Genomic DNA, 21384 nt, shown 5'->3' with positions numbered 1-21384 from the left:
TTGGGTGAGGGGCTCTTCTACAAATGGAACTTTACCCTGGAAATGAGAACAATGTAACCTAAATATTGTACTCTCATATTAATTTGAATAAAGTTTAAAAAAGAAAGTCAAAAGTTCAGGTACCTCCCCCCACCAAATTAAACTGAATCTTTTCACTAGAGCCAAAGTTCTAAGAACCACAATCAGCTCCCCATTTCTCTTTATTCTTTCCCTCATTTTCTAGTTTGAAAAATTCATATGGTTACACTTAAAAGAATGTTGCATAGATAAGTGGGATGTGATGCACTTTTATATTCTTTTTAAAATGTATTTAATAGAGGAGAAACTAGCAGCAGGGGACTGACAGCTGTTTTGAATTATAATATATTAGAAAAAGCCCGTATGGCTTAATAAACATTATTTTGAGCTACTAAGTGTAGGTTCACATTTTCTTATTTATAATTTGAAATCCTAAATGTTCTGAAAATTGTTTGGGGTCGTGATGACAAACACTAACATGACCTGAATTCATTCAGCAGCAAAACCTGACCTAAACTAACATAGCTTAGTCTAAATATATAATATAACTTACTGAAAAAATTAATTTATTTGATTATGGAGTGCCCTGCCAAATCTCACTAGAGATGTTTATACAGTAAGTGTTCAATGTACTGTATTACTTTCTTTAAGAAAAGAAGTAAATTGTAGAGCATTTCTGACTCCAACAATTTCTGTTTGATAAGGAATTATGGAACTATATACTTAACACTCTTTAATTGGTACTTTAATGATGAGCATTAAATATATATTTTATTTCTAGGATGTAGATTAATATATAATCACTCTATAATAGTTTAATTCTGTAGATAAAATTTAATTTATCAAAAATATAGGAGGCCAACATGGCATGGTGGCTCATGCCTGTAATCCTACCACTTTGGGAGGCTGAGGCAAGTAGATTGCTTGAGCTCAGAAGTTCAAGATGAGCCTGAGCAAGAATAAATCCCATCTCTACTAAAAATAGAAAAATTAGCCGGGTATAATGTTGCACACCTGTAGTCCCAGATACTTGGGAAGCTGAGGCAGGAGGATCACTTGCACCCAGGAGTTTGAGATTGCTGTGAGCTATTACAACACTCTGGCATCTACCCAGGGCAGCGGATTAAGACTCCATCTCAAAGAAAAAAAAGGAGAATATGTAGAAAGTAGATTAAGCTCACTTATTATATATAGATACCAACTAAAAACATCTTACTTAAAATTAGTAATATATTATTTAAAATGCTGAGGGAGAGATATGAGTAGGAAGTTACTATTGCTTTGTAGTAGGGAACCAATATCAAAGTATAAGTAAAGTTACCACTGGGGTGGACCAACTACGATAGAAAATGTGAGAATAAAATGACAACTCATGTAAAAACTCCACTTTGTAGAGGGCCAGGCACAGTGGCTCTCACTTGTAATCCCAGCACTCTGAGAGGCTGAGGCAGGTGGATTGCTTGAGCTCAGGAGTTCCAGACCAGCCTGAGCAAGAAGGAGACCCCATCTATAAAAAAATAGCTGGGTGTGGTGGCAAGCACCTGTAGTCCCAGCAACTTGGGAGGCTGAGGCCAGAGAATCACTTGAGCCCAAGAGTTTGAGGTTGCTGTGAGTTATGACACTACCGCACTCAAACCCAGGTGACTGAGACTCTGTCTCAACATTTAAAGAAAAAGCTCTTTGTAAACTGTATACCTTCGTTCTAATGTAAGATACTCCCACTAGAGTCATTAAAAAGAACTTTAGAGTCAATGTTAAGAAAAAGAGACAGGCTCGGCACCTATAGCTCAACTGGCTAAGGCGCCAGCCACGTACACCTAAGGTGGCGGGTTCGAATCCCCAGCCCGGACCCGCCAAACAACAATGACGGCTGCAACCAAAAAATAGCCAGGCGTTGTGGCGGGCGCCTGTGGTCCCAGCTACTTGGGAGGCGGAGGCAGGAGACTCGCTTGAGCCCAGGCGTTGGAGGTTGCTGTGAGCTGTAATGCCACGTGGCACTCTACCCAGGGGGACAGCTTGAGGCTCTATCACAAAAAAAAAAAAAAAGAAAGAAAGAAAGAAAAAGAGACAGAAGATGTTATTGCTTTTTTTGTTTTAATGTTGTTGTGTTTCTTCCCTTTTTTATTATAGTTCTGTGACATTAAATACGTTCACGTTGTTGTGCAACCATCACCATCTATCTCCACAGTGTTTCTATCTCCACAGTGTTTTCATTTTTCCCAACTGAAACTTTGTACTCATTAAACACTAACTCCCCAGCTCGTGGCAGCCATCATTCTACTTTTTGTCTCTATGAATTTGACTACTCAAGGTACTTCATATAAGTAGAATCAAACTATTTGTTCTTCAGGTTTATCCATGTTTTAGTATGTGTTAGAATTTCTTTTCTTCTTAAGGCTGAATAATATTCCATTCTAAGTACACACCACACTTTGTCTATCCATCTGTTGATGGACATTTGAGTTAAATCTGCCTTTTGGCTTTTGTGAATAATGCTGCTTTGAACTTGGGTTCAAATGCCTGTTTAAGTCCCTGTTTTCACAGTTTTTGATATATACTCACAAGTGGAATCGATGATTCTATGTTTAATTTTTGAAAAGGCAGATGTTTTTCTTAAAAATATAATTACTTTATAACTAAGCATGGCAGCACCCACCTGTAGTCCCAGCAACTCAGGAGGCTGAAGTAAGAGGATTGCTTGAGCTATATGTACACTGTGATACATAAATCTTTTTTAGGAAATTATTATTTTTTCTCTCTCTAAGGACTCGCATGATTTTTTAATTATACTCATTTAAGAGGCTTAGACTATAAACTAGAAATATGGATCCCAAGAAACAGTTTTTGGGCTGAAAAGCTTAAAGAATGATGATAAGCAAGTCTTTCTTTACTAAATATTTATTTATTTGTTTGTTTGTTTGTTTTGGGACAGAGTCTCGATGTCACTCTTGGTAGACTGCCATGGCATCACAACTCCTAGCAACCTCAAACTCTAGGGCTTAAATGATTCTCTTGCCTCTGTCCCCCAAGTAGCTGGGATTATAGGTGCCCGCCACAAAGCCCGCCTATTTTTTTGTTGCAGATGTCGTTGTTTAGCTGGCCTATGTTGGGTTCAAACCCACCAGCCTCGGCTCGGCGCCTATAGCTCAACTGGCTAAGACGCCAGCCACGTACATCTAAGGTGGCGGGTTCGAATCCCCAGCCTGGACCCGCCAAACAACAATGACGGCTGCAACTAAAAAATAGCCGGGCATTGTGGCGAGCGCCTGTAGTCCCAGCTACTTGGGAGGCGGAGGCAGGAGACTCGCTTGAGCCCAGGAGTTGGAGGTTGCTGTGAGTTGTAATGCCACGACACTCTACCCAGGGGGACAGCTTGAGGCTCTGTCTCAAAAAAAAAAAAAAAAACAAAACCCACCAGCCTCAGTGCATGTGGCTGGCACTGTAACCACTGTGCTGTGGATGCCAAGCCTAAATATTTATTTTTTAAAAACAGATTACATTCAACAGTTTTCAACTTAATGCCTCCTTAAGTGCCAGGAACTGTATTATGTGGTAAGGGATTAGTGTTGAATAAATGAAGTTCTGGTCTTCATGGAATTTATGTCGTAATGTATGAGACAAGCCAACAAGTGTATAATTTCAAGTGGTAAAAAGTGCTTAAAAAAATAAACTAAAGAAAGGTTTAAAGATAGAGAATGATAGGATGGAATTTTATTTTATATAGGATACTTAGGGATCATTAGCCCTTTCCAAGGAGGTGGTATTTGGCCAAAGACTTGAAACATCTGAAGATGTTTTGGAAGAGTGTCCTAACAAAGGAAATAGTCCCTGAGGTAAGAGCAGAAAATGCTTTTTAAAGAGGCAATTCAGGAATCAAATGATGGCCTTTCTATCTGTTAGTACTCATCTGAGAAAATAAATTGGTTTAAGATAGCTCATTAGAAAAGTACAGGAAAACTAAAGAGAAAAAAAATGTTAGGGATAATTTATTTGTATATTCTGTTAATTGAAAGGTTGAAAGGGGTTGGGCAGTGCACCCAGAGACAAGACTGAGAAAGATTCAGACCAAGTATAATGAAAGGGGATAGAGACCCACCTGGGCAAAGATGGTGTCTGCACCGAGTGTGGTTGGAGGTTTCTTTTTATATTGGGCATAGGGGGAGGAAGATTCCACAGCTTGCTGGAAGGTTCTGTATAGCTAGGGTCTTTCTAGCAGAACTCTTGGGGTACAGCCATGTAGGCCTTTTGTTCTAGGAGGAGAGGAGGAGACAAAAGGGTTTAGGCCCCCAACATTAATGATACTAAAAAATATATTTGTGGGATAGGAGGTGCTGGTAAGGTATTACTGCTGATAAGACATTCTAATAATGATCACCATGTAGAAAACGTATCTTCTTCCTTTGAGGTATTTTCTTGGTGGATGGACATGTGTGGTAAACCCAAAGGGTATATTATCTTCTGTTCAAAAAGACAGAATATGTTGGGCACTGTGGCTCACGCCTATAATCCTAGCATTCTGGGAGGCTAAGGCAGGATTGCTTGAGCTTAGGAGTTCCAGATCAGCCTGAGCAAGAGCAAGACTCCGTCTCTAGAAATAGCCAGACGTTGTAGCGAGCGCCTGTACTCCCAGCTACTCTGGAGGCTGAGGTAAAAGGCTCACTTGAGCCCAAAAGTTTGAGGTTGCTGTGAACTGTGACACGAGGGCACTCTTCTGAGGACAGCAATGTGAGATTCTGTCTCAAAAAAAAAAAAAGAATGAGACAATCATGAATGAATGTTTAATCTGTCAACTAAAATACTTTAATAACTATCTTACTGATATTATATGTGAAGTCTGATATATGTATACATATATATACTGATATTATATATGTTAATGTTATATATATTAAGTTCATGAACTCGTCCTGTAAAAAGTGTTATATACCTTGTTGCTGAGTATCACTACAGTCACCTTTGAAGTACCCCCCCTGGGAAGCTATGCATGGATTTCAGTGCCTAGCCCACCTTCAAAGCAGTTTTGGAGCTCCCTTTCTGGAATGACCCTCAAAGCTGTTGTTATATTGCCCTTGATGTTCTGTATGTCATCAAAATGTCTTCCTTTTGATATTTCCTTTATCGAAAAAAGTCACTGGGGGGCCACATCAGGTGAGTAGGGAGGGTGTTCCAATTCAGTTATTTGTTTACTGGCTAAAAACGCCCTCATGGGCGGTACCATGTGAGCTGGGGCATGTCATGATGCAAGAGCCATGATTTGTTGACCAAGATTTTCAGTTAAGATTTTCCTGTTTTTCTATTGACAGTTACTTGGTCTGTTGTGCTTCTCGTGATTCTTATGCACAGTTTGACAAATTTGTGTAATGTTTTCATCAGTTCTACTTATTACTGGCTGCCCTGACTTCTCTTCATCAGTAACGTTTTCTCTCCCCTCAGAGAAATGTTTAATCTGTTTGTACACTGCCATTTTCTTCATGGCTTTATCCTCATAAACTTGGACTAAACAGGGGTCCTCAAACTTTTTAAACAGGGGACCAGTTCACTGTCCCTCAGACCATTGGAGGGCCAGATTGCAGGCCCAGGGACGAGTCAGCTGCTAAGCAGGACAGGCAGTGGCAAAAACACCCAGCAGGCCAGATAAATGTCCTAGGCAGGCCTCATGTGGCCAGCGGGCTGTAGTTTGAGGACGCCTGGACTAACATGTCCCTGATTTCATTTCCATTCTTGCCAATTTAACAAGAAATTTAAGAATATTTGTTGGTTGCTCTAATTCAGTTCAAGAACTAACGTTCTTCCAGTGACACACAAAAACATCCAACAATAATGAACGCCACTTAGCAAGACACTGCCATATGTTGATGGGAACACAATTGTAAGAACTGATATACCAAAGTCATGAAATCTTACTGAGTTGTCTGTACAGTGTTGCCAACATATGTGCATAGTGGCAAGTCACAAACTTGTTGTTAGATCTTGCATATCTTCTTTGGACAAATAGCTAGTTAAGTCCTTTTCTGATTTTTTAATTGAGTTGTTTGAGGTTTTCTTGAGTTTTAGACATTCTCTACATATTCTGGATATTAACCTTTTATCAGATACATGATTTGCAAATATTTTCTCCCATTTTATAGATTTATAATTCACTTTTTAAAACAAGGTTGATGGGCGGCACCTGTGGCTCAGTGGGTAGGGTGAGGGTGGTGGGTTTGAACCCAACCCTGACCAAATTGCTACAAAAAAAATAGCCAGGCGTTATGGCAGACACCTACAGTCCCAGCTACTTGGGAGGCTGAGGCAAGAGAATTGCCTAAGCCCAGGAGTTAGAGGTTGTTGTGAGCTGTGATATCACAGCACTCTACCATGAGCAATAAACTGAGACTCTGTCTCTAAAAAAATAAAATAAAGTAAAACAAGGTTGACAAAGATAAGGTTGAAGAGCTTATCAAACATTCAGCAGGGGAAAGATTCCCTATTTAACAAATGGTGCTGGGTGAACTGGCTGGCGACCTATAGAAGACTGAAACTGGACCCCCACCTTTCACCATTAACAAAAATTGATTCTCACTGGATAAAAGATTTAAACTTAAGACATGAAACTATAAAAATACTAGAAGAGAGTTGCAGGGAAAATGCTTAAAGAAATTGGCCTGGGAGAGTATTTTATAAGGAGGATCCCCGGGCAATTGAAGCAACACCAAAAATACATTACTGGGATCTGATCAGACTAAAAAGCTTTTGCACAGCCAGGAGCACAGTAAGTAAAACAAATAGACAACCTTCAGAATGGGAGAAGATTTTTGCAGGTTATGCTTCTGACAAAGGTCTGATAACTAGAATCCACAGAGAACTCAAACTAATCAATAAGAAAAGAACAAATAACCCCATTTCTATGTGGGCAGGAGACTTAAACAGAAACTTCTTTGATGAAGACAGGCGCATGACCTACAAACGTGAAAAAATGCTCATCATCCTTAATCATCAGAGAAATGCACATCAAAACCACTTTGAGATATCATCTAACTCTAGTAAGATTAGCCCACATCACAAAATCAAACTACAGATATTGACACGGATGTGGAGAGAAGGGAACGCTTCTACACTGCTGGTGGGAATGCAAGCTAATACGACCTTTTTGGAAAGAAGTTTGGAGAACACTCAAGGAACTAAAAGTAGACCTACCAGTCAATCCTCCAGTTAATCTACTAGGTATATACCCAGATGATCAAAAATTATTTTACAACAAAGACATTTGCACCAGAATATTTATTGCAACCCAATTCATAATTGCCAAGATATGGAAACAGCCCAAGTGCCCATCAACCCATAAATGGATTAACAAATTGTGGTATATGTACACCATGGAATACTATGCAGCCATAAAAAGATGGAGACTTCACATCTTTTATGTTTGCCTGGATGGAGCTGGAACATATTCTTCTTAGTAAAGTATCTCAAGAATGGGAAAAAAGTATCCAATGTACTCAGTACTACTATGAAATCAATATATAATCCAGATGTCCTCAAACTATGGCCCGCAGGCCACATGCTGCCCACTTAGGACATTTATCCAGCCCGCCAGGTGTTTTTGCCACCGCTGCCTGTCCTGCTTAGCAGCCAACTCATCCCAGGGCCCACAGTCCGGCCCTCCAGTGGTCTGAGAGACAGTGAACTGGCCCTCTGTTTAAAAAGTTTAAGGACCCTTTAATTTATAATCACTTACACATTCATATGAATGGCAAAACATAACTATAGTCCAGAAGTAGAAGGAAAGAGGAAAGAGAGGGGAGATGAGATATGGGGGGAGGGAAGGGTATTTGGAGGGACCTCACCTAATGTGCATCATGCAATGGTACATTTCAAAACTATTAAGAAATGAGTATAATTGTGATGGATGTGTTACTTAGTTCAGTGTAAGCATTTCACATTGTGTATGAAGCAGTACACTGAACCCCATAAGTGCATCAATGTACAAAGTTATGATTTAATAAAATATATGACTCTGACTTCCTTGTCTTTTTCTTTTTGATAAGTGATGTGGTCTTTGTTCTCTTGCCTAGTACAATGGCATAAACATAGCTCACTGCAGCTTCAAACTCCTGAGATCAATCAGTCCTCCCACCCCAACCTCCCAAGTAGCTGGCATTACAGCTACTCACCACAGTGCCTGGCTACTTTTTCTTATTTTTTGTAGCAGCAAGGTGTCACCATGTTTCCAAGGCTGACCTTGAATTCTTGCCCTCAAGTGATCCTCCTGCCTCAGACTCACTTGAGTGCTGTGATTATAGGTATGAGCCACTGTGTTCAGGCTCTGTCTTAATATTTTTAATGGAATACATTTGTCCTTTCCTTAACAAGTTGCTGCTATAGTAAATATTGTTGTTACTTTATATCATTTAAATTTTTAGGGTTTTTAGTGCAGGGTGGAGGTCATTTGCCTTTATATTAGGTGGCCCCAGAGAGACATACTAGCCTAGTCATCGCTTTCTAAATTCCTCCTGTAATCTTATCTTTTTGAGGATGCCTTCAAAAGGCAAGAGTTTATTGCTGACTCTGCTTCTGCTTGCTGTTCAGTCTCTTTTCATCCTACATGCTCTTCAAATGTATCCAGGGGTGAGGCCAGGGCAGTGGCTCACTTCTGTAATCCTAGCACTCTGCAAGGCAGAGGCAGGAAGATCCCTTGAGCTCAAAATGAGCCTGAGCAAGAGTGAGATCATGTCTCTACTAAAAATAGAAAAATTAACCAGACACTGTGGTGAGCTCCTATAATCCCAGCTATTTGGGAGACTGAGGGTGGAAGATCACTCGAACCCAGGAGTTTGAGGTTACTGGTGAGCTAAGCTGATGCTAGGGCACTCTAGCCTGGGCAACAGAGTAAGACCCTATCTCAAAAAAAAAAAAAAAAAATGTATCCAGAGGTGGATTTAAGGTTTACAAAGAAACAGGGTAATCATAGCTTTTTTACTTAATGTGTGTGTGAGGTTAGGCAAGCTACTAACCTCTCAGCCTTATCTATAAAAAAATTACCAGAATGAAATGAGTTAAATACTGTGAAACCTCTAAGAACAGAGTCTGGCATATGGTAAACCCTCAATTTATGTTCGTTATGTTAGGTAAAATATGCTTGGGTATGAGAAAGGTGTAGGAGGACATCATTTTCTTTTAGCTTAGAGTTTTCCCTTCCTCCCTCCCTCGCTTCATTTCTACCCTCCCCTCTCCCCTCTTCTTCCCATCCCCCTCCTCTCCTCTCCTCACAGAGTCTCATTCTGCCATCCAAGGTAGAGCCACTGCCACTGCAAACTCAAATTCCTGGCCTCAAGTGATCCTCCTGCCTCAGCCTCCAGACTAGTGGAGACTACAGGTGCTCAGCAATACACCCAGCTCATTTCTGTATTTTTAGCAGTAGTTTTCTATTTTTGCTCAGGCTGGTTCCAAACTCCTGAGATCAAACAGTCCTCCTGCCTCCTACCTTGCCTCTGGAGTGCTAAGATTACAAGCATGTAAGATTACAAGCATGAGCCACCATGCCTGGCCCTTTATTTCTTTTTAAACTTTATCCTATTTTCTAGCTCCTCTGGAAATGTGAGATTTGGCTGTAAGGGTGACTATTCCTCCCACTTTGCCTCATCAGACCTGGTTTACAAAGGTTCTGGCATCCCATCTGGTGTGTACCTCTTTACCCTGAATCCTAGTTTGACTGATACATCATATAGTCATTTTAGATTTGACAGAGAGTTAAGTATTACTGTAGTTTTGTATTTCTCTCTCATCATGAATAGTTATTCATGCTCGCATTTGTCCATCATTCCTATCCTTCCATCCCTAATAATCAGACTAGGGGGAAAACATTTAAAATCTAAATTCCAGTTGAACCTGTAGCCTTAAGGAAACTTGTGGCCTTAAGTGCAGCCTTTTGACTGAATCAAAATTTTACATAACAAATCCTTTTATTAAAATGGCTGTAGCAGAGAAAGAGGAAGATTTTCTTACTTCTTTGATGCTTAAAAAAGAACAGGCCACATGTCCCGCCCCCCCCCCCCCCCTGCACAACTAACATTTAACATGCTGACTGCTATAGTAGAAAAAAAATTTTTTCCCTGGGGCCACAATATTTCATCAGGTCAAGATAGATCAAGGGACAAGTGAGTTATATATACTTCATGAGGCTCCGAGTTCAAAACTAGTAAGTTAAATACAACTCATTTGGCAGTTAATGTATTAATGAAGAAATAATTCCTTTTCCCATCTTTATTTCCCAAATCAGTAAGTCAACGTAGCTTTATTGAAGTTTAGCAGCCCTGTTTCAATTTCCTTATTTTACAGATGCTGAAACCAAGGCCCCTAGATGTTAAGTATGATTTATCTCACATGCATGGTAAATTAGTGACAGAGAACTAAATCCCATTAATTCCTACTGTTTTCTCTACAGCATAAAGCAGTAAACAGTGTTTTTATGGCAAAGAACACCATTTTCCAAACTATGTTATGCAAGTTCTTTCCTTTAGTGTTCTGTAGGGAAAGAGTGCTCCTTTGGAGGGGAACACTCCTGCTTTCCAGTGCACTTTAAAGGTGCTAAGATACCCTGAAGTAAAGAAACCTTTTTGGCTTTGTTTAATCTTGCATTTTCTAAACTTGAAGAAAATGCTTTGGAAAATGCTAGCCAAGGGGTTTCTTTGGGGGTGGGGTTGACGTGTCTTTTAAAAAAATTTCTCAGGCTGGTCATGGTGGTGCACACCTGTAATCCTAGTACTCTGGGAGGTCGAGGCAGGTGGATTGCTTGAATGAGAGCAAGACCACATCTCTACTTAAAATAGAAAAACTATAGCTATAGCGTAGTGGCAGGTGCCTGTAGTTCCAGCTACTTGGGAGGGTGAGGCAAGTAGCTTGAAATTCTTCAAGCCCAAGAGTTTGAGGTTGCTGTGAGCTAAGATGCCATAGCATTCTACCCAGGGCAACAGAGTGAGATTCTGTCAATAAGTAAATAAATACTAAATAAATTCTCTCTGTTGCATTCAATATGACACTCCCACTCCCCATCATTTGAGTTGACCGTAATCACTGGAGTTTATTTTAGGACAGTTATATCATCTGATTGGGATTGGTCTTAGACTGTTAACAGAGGTAGTGCCTAAGAATGTGGTGATTCTAGAAAAAGTATTCATCAGCCTTGTAGGACCATTTGCAGCCTCTGGATCTCTTCCAGTCCTGTAGACCTTTTTTTCCTTTTTCCTTTTGTCATCCAAAGATTGACTATCTTGGGAGATAGTCAGGCTTGTCTGGAAAGCAAACATCCTTGGAGACATGAGACTGTGATGAGTTCTCATTATCAGTATGTAAAGGCAGTGGTTTAAATTAAAAAATAAACAACAACATTGTGCTCCATTTTGGCATAGGGTCTTATTTACCTGAGAAGTAATGAGGTTAAACACTGAGAATTTTGAGGAAAAAATAATAGTTTTAGCACTGGAAGCGCAGTCAGGGTTACTCACCAGGATTTGGAACATATCTGATCCAGAATGCCCCCTCATTTCTTTCTAAGACCTATGTTTTAGTAATAGGGCTCCAGTAGAAGATATAAATGTCACCCAAATCTGTTCACCCTGAAGGGAGTTCCCTCTATTGAAGAGCTATCAGGAAGAGACTCTAAATCCTAATGACAATTTTATTTCAAGCCACCCATCTAAGATGATACTCCAGCTGTTCCACTAGCTACTGCTGCTCAGTGTAATGGCAAATGGCCAAGCATCCTTAGCTCAGCCACTGACTTCTCTAGTGCTTGCTACTTACTGTTCTTTCTCCAGCAGATCTGTTATGTCTTATAACCCTTTTACCATTGCTTTAGAATATTTAATTGTGCTCATCATAAACTAGAGCTTTAAGAAAAAATCTTAGGCACGGTGGCTCACACCTGTAATCCTAGTACTCTGGGAGGCCCAGGTAAGTGGATTTCCTAAGCTCATGAGTTCAAGACCAGCCTGAGGGAGACCTCATCTCTAAAAACTGCTAGTGTTGTGGCAGGTGCCTGTAGTCCCAGCTACTTGGGAGGCTGAGGCAAGAGAATCGCTTAAGCCCAAGAGTTTGAGGTTGCTATGAGCTGTGACACCATGACACTCTACCAAGGGTGACCAAGAGAGACTATCTCAAAAAAAAAATCGACATTTTTGGACATGGTTTAAATCTCAAATGCCTCATGTAATACAGATCAAGTAATTCTTATCCAAAATACAGTTGACCCTCCATAGTTGACCACCTCCTTAAGTTGACGTAATTTTCATAGACCAGACATTTACCACATAAATACAGTAGGCCTAGTTCCTTATGTGGACCACCTCTGTATGTTGAACAGTTTGTTATAGTTCCTTGAGTGGTCAACTTTCGAAGGTTCTACTATACTTGGAACTAGAAATATTTCATGTTTTTTCTGACTTTGGAATATTTGCATTTACATAATGAAATATCTTAAGGAAGGGACCCGAGTCTAAACACAGAATTAATTTATGTTTCATGCATACCTTATACATGTAGCCTGGAGCTAAGTTGTATAGTTTTTAAAATACTACTGTGCATGAAACAAAGTTTGTGTACATTGAACCATCAAAAAGTAAAGATGGCCAGACATTGTGGCTTATGCTTACAATTTCGGCACTTTGGGAGGCCAAGGCAGGAAGATTACTTGAGTCCAAGAGTTTGAGAACAAAACATAAAAAAAATCAGCCAGGCATGGTGGTGGGCACCTGTAGTCCCACCCACCTACTCAGGAGGCTGTGGCAGGAGGATCACTTGAACCTAGGAGGTTGAACTTACAGTAAGCTATGATCACACCAATGCACTCTAGCAGCCTGGATGACAGCGTGAGAGACCCTGTCTCAATAAAATAAAATAAGCAAATATATCAAGTATGGAATTTTCCATTTGTGTCATTCCATTAGCACTCAAAAATTCTAGAATTTGGAGCATTTTGTATAGGGATGCTCAACCTGTGCTGTCTTTTTTTAAGTCATTTGTACATAGATATGAATACATTGATGCCATTATGGGATTCAATGTGTTGACTATTCATACAAATTGGAGTGCTTTGCTACAAACCATGCAAGATTCTCAGATAAAATAACTTTCGTATGTGCATACATATATGTGTTGAAGAGTGGTGAATTCTGTCTACTTCTGTAGGCACTTTTGATTTTTCTTCATCGTTTCCATATACTTTGTGCCATTAGTTTACTTTGTGCTATTTTAGTGAGTTTGCTCTACATTCAGTAGAAATAAAAAGCAAAACAAAAAATTAAAACAATATAGAATTTAAAGATTGAATAAAGAGGGAAGTGAGAAGAGGCCTAACCATAGGAGTGACACCATACAATCTTTAGAAACACTTTACAGGCAATTTTTTTTTAACCATCCACCATTGTTCCCAGATTCCAAGCTCATCTTTTTTTGTTTGTTTGTTTTTAGTGGAAACAGGTGCATTTGCTCAGGCTAGTCTCAGACTCCTGAGTTCAAGCAATCCACCTGCCTCGGCCTCCCAGAGTACTATGATTGTAAGTGTGAGCCACTGCGCCCAGCATAAATTCATCATTTTAAGTTGTTCTTTTTTTTCTCATTTTGAAAAAGTCTTCTTATTTTGCATAATATTATTATTCTGAACTTATCTTATTGTACTCTAAACTTTTAAAGAATTGTTTGTGCTGTTTTTTGTTTAAATATGAATCTTCAGTGACTAAGATTAGGATTTGACCTGTAAATAAGGTTATAAACGTGGCTTCCAGGACTTTTTCTTTGAAAGAAATGTTACTAATGCCTAATAGAATCTTGAAACTATTAGGAGCTCAACTTGAAAACTAAAAGTTATTAGACTTTATTTTTTAAGTTTGAATTGAAATTAACATAGGCAGTTTTAGTTCTTATTTAGTGAAAGTTGACAGCATTCAAAATGGAGTAAGCAAAACAGCTTTTCCTACATTTCTAGTATTTAGGAATTGAAAACTGTGAATGACACTATGCATCACAATTTTTAAATGGTTTAAATGGTTACTCATCTGTTTTTAAGTGGACTTTGCCAGAAGAATTACATTTTTTGTTAAGACTTAATGTTTACAAAATAGTGCATTTGTCCTTAGTATGTGTATTAGGTTGCTTAAGTCTCTTGTGTAAATGGTGTAGTATTTGCATATAACCTTGGCACATGCTCCACTATACTTTAAATCATGTCTACATTACTTACAATACTTAATACAGTGTAAATGATATATAAATGGTTGTTAGGTTGTATTTAGGAGATAATATCTATAACAAGGAAGGAAAGTCTGTACGTGTTCAGTATGAACACAATTGTTTTTTCCTGAATATTTTTGATCTGCAGTTAGTTGAATCTATAAATACAGAAAGCATGGGTAGGGAAGGTTTGGCTGTATATTAAAATCTTCAGATTCCTTGCTGTGTACTTCTTATAGAATGCACTATCATGTCTCTGGCTGCCCACAGTCTTTAGACTTTCAACAGTATGTATAATGTAAAGTTTGATGGCACTGTTCTCATAGGTAGGTAATTTTCAAATAGGAAATTTGCTTTAAGTATATGATTTAATTGGAGTTACTTCTACTTTGCATAATATCTATATCTAGTTACTAGTAAGTTTCCCAATCTTATCCTAAACACATTAAGGAGCTACTTATACTGTTAGATAAGTAATCGTGTATACTGTACGTGTATATATATGTGTTTAAAATATTGGAGCTAATAATTTTCTTAAATGTGAATTCCTAGGGTTATGCTGTGTCAGTAACAGATGAAAATAAATTCCAAGCATCTTGACACACTTCTGTTTTCCATCAGGTTTTTTGTAGTAATTTGTTTTAACTCTGTTAAAACACTTCATTATGAGGCTAGGAAACTGCCTTCAAAACAATTTTCCAACATTTCCAAAAATAGATTTTAAATTGTGTTTTCTCTTCTTAAACTATTATCTCTTTTAGTCATATAAACTTTATATATCTAGGTGGTGTAAAGATTTAGAAGTATTCCTATTATGTCCCATTCTTAGAGTATCTTCTTTTTGCATTATCTACTGCTAGCAGCTCTCAGAGTTAATGTTCCATTGTTCAGAATTTAGTCTATAATTGTTAAAGTTATCTCTTATTCCTACTACTTTTTTAGTATTAAGTCATAATATCAGATAGTAGAAATAGATTTTTAGGGCCTTATGGGGTAGATGGGTAAAAATTTATATTTTTTCTCCCGATATGTCACTATGTTTATAATTTCTCTTAAAATTATCATAGAATAAGTAGCCTAAAGGATTTAGCTTTTTTTTTTTTTTTTTTTGGAGGCACATGCTCACTCTGTCACCCAGGCTAGAGTGCCATGGCCTCAGCCTAGCTCACAATCTATAACTTCTAGGGTCAACCTGTAACTCCTAGGGTCAAGCAATCCTGCCTCAGCCTCCTAAGTAGCTAGAACTACAGTTGCATGCCTCCATTCCTGGCTCATTTTTCTATTTTTAGTAGAGACAAGATCTTGCTCTTGCTCAGGCAGGTCTTGAACTTCTGAGCTCAAGCTGCCCTCCTGCTTTGATCTCCCAGAGTATTAGGATTACAGATGTGAGCCACTGCACCCAACGAGATATTTTGCATTAATTCTTCCACCTTTCCTTCCCACTCTTTCAGTAGAATGCCTAGTTATACATATTAAATTGAAGTAAATTTATCTTAAGGTCAAAGAAAAAAAACAGTTACTTGATTGTGTGCTTTTTATGCAGTAGTGGTATTAATCTCCTATGTGTGTAAATTGCTTAGGATGTTAGATTACAACTGGTTGCTGCTAAGAATTTAAAAAAACAAATCAAAACATTTCAGTCCACACACTTTTCCCTGTGTTTTTAAATACTCTTCCTTATAACTATATATTTAAATTAGTCTGATATGTTCTTTTTTTTATTGGCTTAAAAAATATATAATTGATATATTTTGTGGCTCAGAATTGTGGCTAACACAGATTCATAATTTAAGCTTAACGATTTATTTACATTTTCTGAAAATGTTACCTATGAATTTGACAGCATGTAATTTGCAAATGAAAGTGGATTTCCATAGGTTGCTTTTTTAAACTATTTGATCTGAGATATATTTTAAAAATTAAATGAAATTATTTTTATTTCATATCAAGAAATGGATGAAAAGAGGCTGCTGGATCCAGGTTTGAAGGTTCATAAAGGCCTCTGGGATTATACTCTGAAGAACCAGCAGATGAAATGCCTGAGTGACTGAAGAAGATGGGTGCTAATGCATCTAACTATCCTCATTCATGTTCCCCAAGGGTAGGGGGAAATTCACAGGCCCAACAGACGTTTATAGGTAACTCTCAGTTTTTCTAATTTTGTTTTCTTTTGTGTCTATAGATAAAATTGTGTTTTCAGCAAATGAAGAGAAAATTGAGCTGTGAGAAGTTAATAGATAATAATTCTGCAGCATCTAGATTATTTTTCTCCAACAAATGTAAATCTGGCTTTTATGATTTTCATTCTAAACAAACTACTTAATGATCAAAAAAGAAAAGATAAAATAGTGCAGCTGATCTTTTCTTTGGTTGTCTTAACCATAATTGCCAATTACCCTAGGCAAACTTACAATTTCCATTGGTGTGAAAATAGTGAAGTACAGGTTTCTTATGTCCTGTTCCATTTATTTTGCCCATATAAATGCAACCTGGGTATAGTAGTTAAGAAGAAAAAGAAACATTTAACAATTATGTACAAGTAATTTTTTTTTTTTTGAGACAGTCTCACTTTGTCACCCTTGGTAGAGTGCTGTGATGTCAAAACTCACAGCAACCTCAAACTTTTGGGCTCAGGCAATTCTTTTGCTTCAGCCTCCTGAGTAGCTGGGACTATAGGCACCTGCCACATTGCCCAGCTATTTTGAGAGATGGGGTCTCGCTCTTATTCAGGTTGGTCTCAAACCTGTGAGCCCAAGCAATCCACCGGTCCTGGCCTCCCAGAGTGCTAGTATTACAAGCGTGAGCCACCGTGCAGGGCCTACAAATTGGCCTAACTCTCACTCCCTACAGATCTCTGATTAAGATCTATAATACATGATTTTTAATAGCCAGAAAACCAAAGACATTTTTTAAAATTTATACTAATTTTCTCTGCCTCTCCTACTTATTTAATATTAAAACAAGTTATTTAAACTTTTTATCTTCCTTTCTAGCAAACAAAAGTATATTTTATTTGAGTGGTTCAGTAATGTCTATTTGCAGAATTTTTTAGGATGAAAAATGTAAAAATGAATGTTGAAAATGAATGTTAAGAAAAAAGAAACAAATTTTCATTTGTTTAATTTTCTTCTTAGGGACATCATCCTATTCTCAGCAAGGCTATGGTTGTGAATCAAAATTATATAGCCTTGACCATGGCCATGAGAAACCACAAGACAAAAAAAAGAGAACCTCTGGCCTTGCCACCCTCAAAAAGAAGTTTATTAAGCGTCGAAAATCTAATAGATCTGCTGATCACGCCAAGCAGATGCGAGAACTCCTCTCTGGGTGGGATGTTAGAGATGTCAATGCGTTAGTGGAGGAATATGAGGGAACTTCAGCCTTAAAGGAGCTTTCTCTGCAAGCCAGTTTGGCTAGACCAGAAGCCAGGACATTGCAAAAAGATATGGCTGATCTTTATGAGTACAAGTATTGTACTGATGTAGACTTAATATTTCAAGAAACTTGTTTTCCTGTTCATCGTGCCATTTTGGCAGCAAGGTGTCCATTTTTTAAAACACTGCTTTCTTCCTCACCTGAATATGGGGCAGAGATCATAATGGACATCAATACAGCTGGTATTGATATGCCCATGTTTTCTGCTTTGTTACACTACCTTTATACAGGAGAGTTTGGAATGGAGGACTCAAGGTTCCAAAATGTTGATATCCTTGTTCAGCTTAGTGAAGAATTTGGAACACCAAATTCGCTTGATGTAGATATGCGTGGACTCTTTGATTACATGTGTTATTATGATGTCGTCCTTAGTTTTTCTTCAGACTCTGAACTGGTTGAAGCTTTTGGTGGAAATCAGAACTGTTTAGATGAAGAGCTCAAAGCCCACAAGGCTATTATTTCTGCACGGTCCCCATTTTTTCGAAATTTATTACAAAGGAGGATACGGACAGGTGAAGAAATCACAGACCGAACTTTGAGGACTCCCACAAGAATTATATTAGATGAGTCTATTATACCAAAAAAATATGCAAAAGTGATATTACACTGTATGTATACCGACGTGGTGGACCTCTCTGTTTTACACTGTAGCCCCTCTGTGGGGAGTCTCAGTGAAGTTCAGGCTCTCGTCGCAGGGAAGCCAAACATGACCAGGGCAGAAGAAGCCATGGAACTTTATCACATAGCACTATTCCTGGAATTTAACATGCTTGCACAAGGTATGGAGTTCTGGTTTTTAATTTTGATTTCTAGAATTACATGTTTGTCTTCTAAATTGAAAACACATTCAGCTGATATGTTGTATGATTTCAGTGTTTTGGGATGTGACAGTGTGTTTGAACCTATGGTTATGACATCTGAGATAAATAGAGGGTCAGTATTAATGTGGTTCTTTATTTAATATTAAAATCAGTCATTCAGTACTACTGACTAAGAGCATTAGTTAAGACTTGAGGCTCTTTCTTCCCTAATGTAAGATGATAGGTGTGGGAATATATAATTACTCACATTCCTGTCTCCACCCAAGCTTTGAACTAGTCCAGTTTCTCAGATTTCAAGGCTAGATTCTCATGTTTACAGTCAGTGGCTTGTTGGTGCTTAAATGTTTGGACTAAGAATAAAAATTCATTAGTGAAATGAAGATAATCACATTTAAATACATATTTCTTTGAATCAGAATTGGATAGAGCTTCTGATTTAAATTTTAAAATAGTCTATATTTTATTTTTAGGTTCATCTTGTACATCAGGCAACAGCATACAGCATATAAAGCACAGTGCTAGACTCATATGCCTTCATTTAATTTAAAATATTAAAATTACAGCAGCTTTTTGTGTGTTATAGATAAATGAATTTATGAAAATTACGTTAAAAGAAGTATGTATCTATTGGTAAATGTTAGACTCTTAACATTTCAGATCTCGAAAGACACCTTCTATAGGAGAGCAAAGAGAATTTACTATCTTGACAGAATAAATACTTGGCTTTCTATGGCCATATAGTCAAAAAAACAAGCTATATGATAAAAGATTTCATGAGAAATTTAATTTAGCTAATGCATATTAGCTAAGAGAACATTAGAGTTGCCAGTTAGAGAATGTTAATGATTTGAGTAAAAGACAGGAATTTAAATAAGGAAAGCTAACATATTTTTCTAACTTGAAAATAATATATATTATATGGCAAAGTCAATCAATAGGGCTTTGAAATTTTGAAAAATAAAATAATGTCAGTAATAAAGGGGAAAAGTTATACAGAAGAAGACATTAATAAATGAAAAAACATTGAGATTTCTTTTACATAAAAAAATCTTCTAAAATCCTGCCTTACTCTTTTTAGTAATAGACTGGTTTTACTTTATTACGATCAAAATGTCATTAAAATAGTTTATTAAAGTGAGAATCATCATATAACTAATAGTAGACTTTTAAAATGTCAACTATAGGAAAACAGTTTCAAAAATAACTGGTCAGTTTCCATTCATTTATTCTGTAAAATCAAATTTGTCAGAAAATGCTTCTATAGAAAAAAAAATTGCAATATTACCAAAAGGGGGTAATAATCTCCATTTTCTCAAATTGATTTTATTTTTGAAGTTTTTAATAAGAAACCAAAGGATATTATATAAACTTTGCATGAGGAAGCATCCCTTAACATACAAGTTATCCCTAAAGGTTGCCATACACACATATGTAGGGAAAATGGAAAAGTGTAGCTAAGTGTACCTTTATGTACAAAATATTCATCAAAATTATACAAATATTTATTTGTGTTGATAAATATAAAAAAATATATTTATAATATATAATTTCCTATATATGATGACCTTTGAGACATCCTGTAGGGGTTTTTCTTAACCCTACCCTCCAAACATTATGAGGGTACACTTGTTTTGGTTACATAGTTCACTTTTATATATTTTAAGTCAAAGTTATAAGTGTGCTCTTTATCCAGAAAGTATGTGATATACCCTTCAGGTATGAATTTAACTGCCCCTCTTCCCACCTACTTGAATTCCATCGAGTTTTGTTTCCGTATGTGTACATAAGTGTTGATCGCCTAGTTCCAATTTAGTATTGAGTACATGTGATTTTTGTTTTTCCATCCATTGGATACTTCACTTAGGACCGTGGTCTCCAATTCCATCCAGATTGTTACAAAAAAATACTAGGTCACCACTATTTTTAATGACTGACTAGTATTCCACAGTATACATATACCACATTTTATTTATTAATCCGTTTATGTATTGATGAGCACTTAGGTTGTTTCTACATCTTTGTGATTGTGAATTGTGCTGCTGTGAACATTCAAGGGCAAGTATCTTTATGGTAAAATTACTTTTTTCCCTTTGAGTAAATGCCTAGTAATGGGATTGCTGGATCAAATGGTGGGTCTTATCTTCTGTAGAGGTTTGTACTAGTTTGCACTCCCAAGAAAATTATAAGAACGTTCCTTTCCCTCTCTAGATACTTGGCAGTATCTGTTGCCTTTTTTTTAGGGAAAAATTTGTTTATTTTACATATATTTTTAGGAAAAATTTTGAATGAAAAGTAAAATTGGGAGCCCCCTCTTAGGTCTTTGGTAATACTTGATTACTTATCTAGAGTTCTTTTATCTTCCTAATTTTTTTTTTTTTTTTAGCTAGAAGTTGTATCCTATTCAGTATGTTTAAAGATACAAGGCTCATGCCTCATTAACTTCAACAACAAAAGTATATTATATGTTTCTTGAGTTTGGGTATACATTCTCCCTATTTCCTTTCATTTTTCAAAGTATACTTTGGATTATTTTTGGTGTTTTTTGTGTGTGTTTTCTAAGCAGATTGTATCTTTCCTCCATACCCATGATAATATTTATTTTAGGGTTTGTAATAGATCATAACTTTAACGTGATTTTTACTTTCTTTCCCTGGGAGTAAGTTTGTACCACAAAGCTTAAGAGTTCAGCTTCTAGAACCAGACAGAGTTTGAAACCTTTTCTGTCATGTCTTGTTTAACCTTAAGCAAGTCACATAACCGCTTTAAGCCTCTGTTTTCTCATTTGCACGCTACAGCCTCTATTTTCTCATTTTGTCACACTACAGTCAGCTTTTTACAACATGAGTTCTGTGAGCTAATGAAGCCTGTAATATGCTGAGGAACTGATTGTGTGTAATGAATTAAC

General features: G+C 37.3%; 1 protein-coding gene across 1 annotated transcript in view; it reads left to right on the top strand.

Annotated features, from left to right (window-relative positions):
- BTBD7 (BTB domain containing 7) overlaps positions 1-21384 on the top strand; it is a 118141-nt gene that overhangs the window by 36256 nt on the left and 60501 nt on the right. Inside the window, exons 2-3 of the mRNA XM_012803418.2 lie at positions 16174-16361; positions 17358-18437. Coding sequence (XP_012658872.1) covers positions 16280-16361; positions 17358-18437 — 1162 coding nt within the window. The 5' untranslated portion in view covers positions 16174-16279. The remainder of the gene's footprint in view (positions 1-16173; positions 16362-17357; positions 18438-21384) is intronic.

This window comes from Otolemur garnettii, unplaced genomic scaffold, assembly GCF_000181295.1.
Source record: "Otolemur garnettii isolate 467f Iridium unplaced genomic scaffold, OtoGar3 scaffold00020, whole genome shotgun sequence".
NCBI classification, from domain to species: domain Eukaryota; kingdom Metazoa; phylum Chordata; class Mammalia; order Primates; family Galagidae; genus Otolemur; species Otolemur garnettii.
This window is presented reverse-complemented; position numbering and strand designations above follow the sequence as displayed.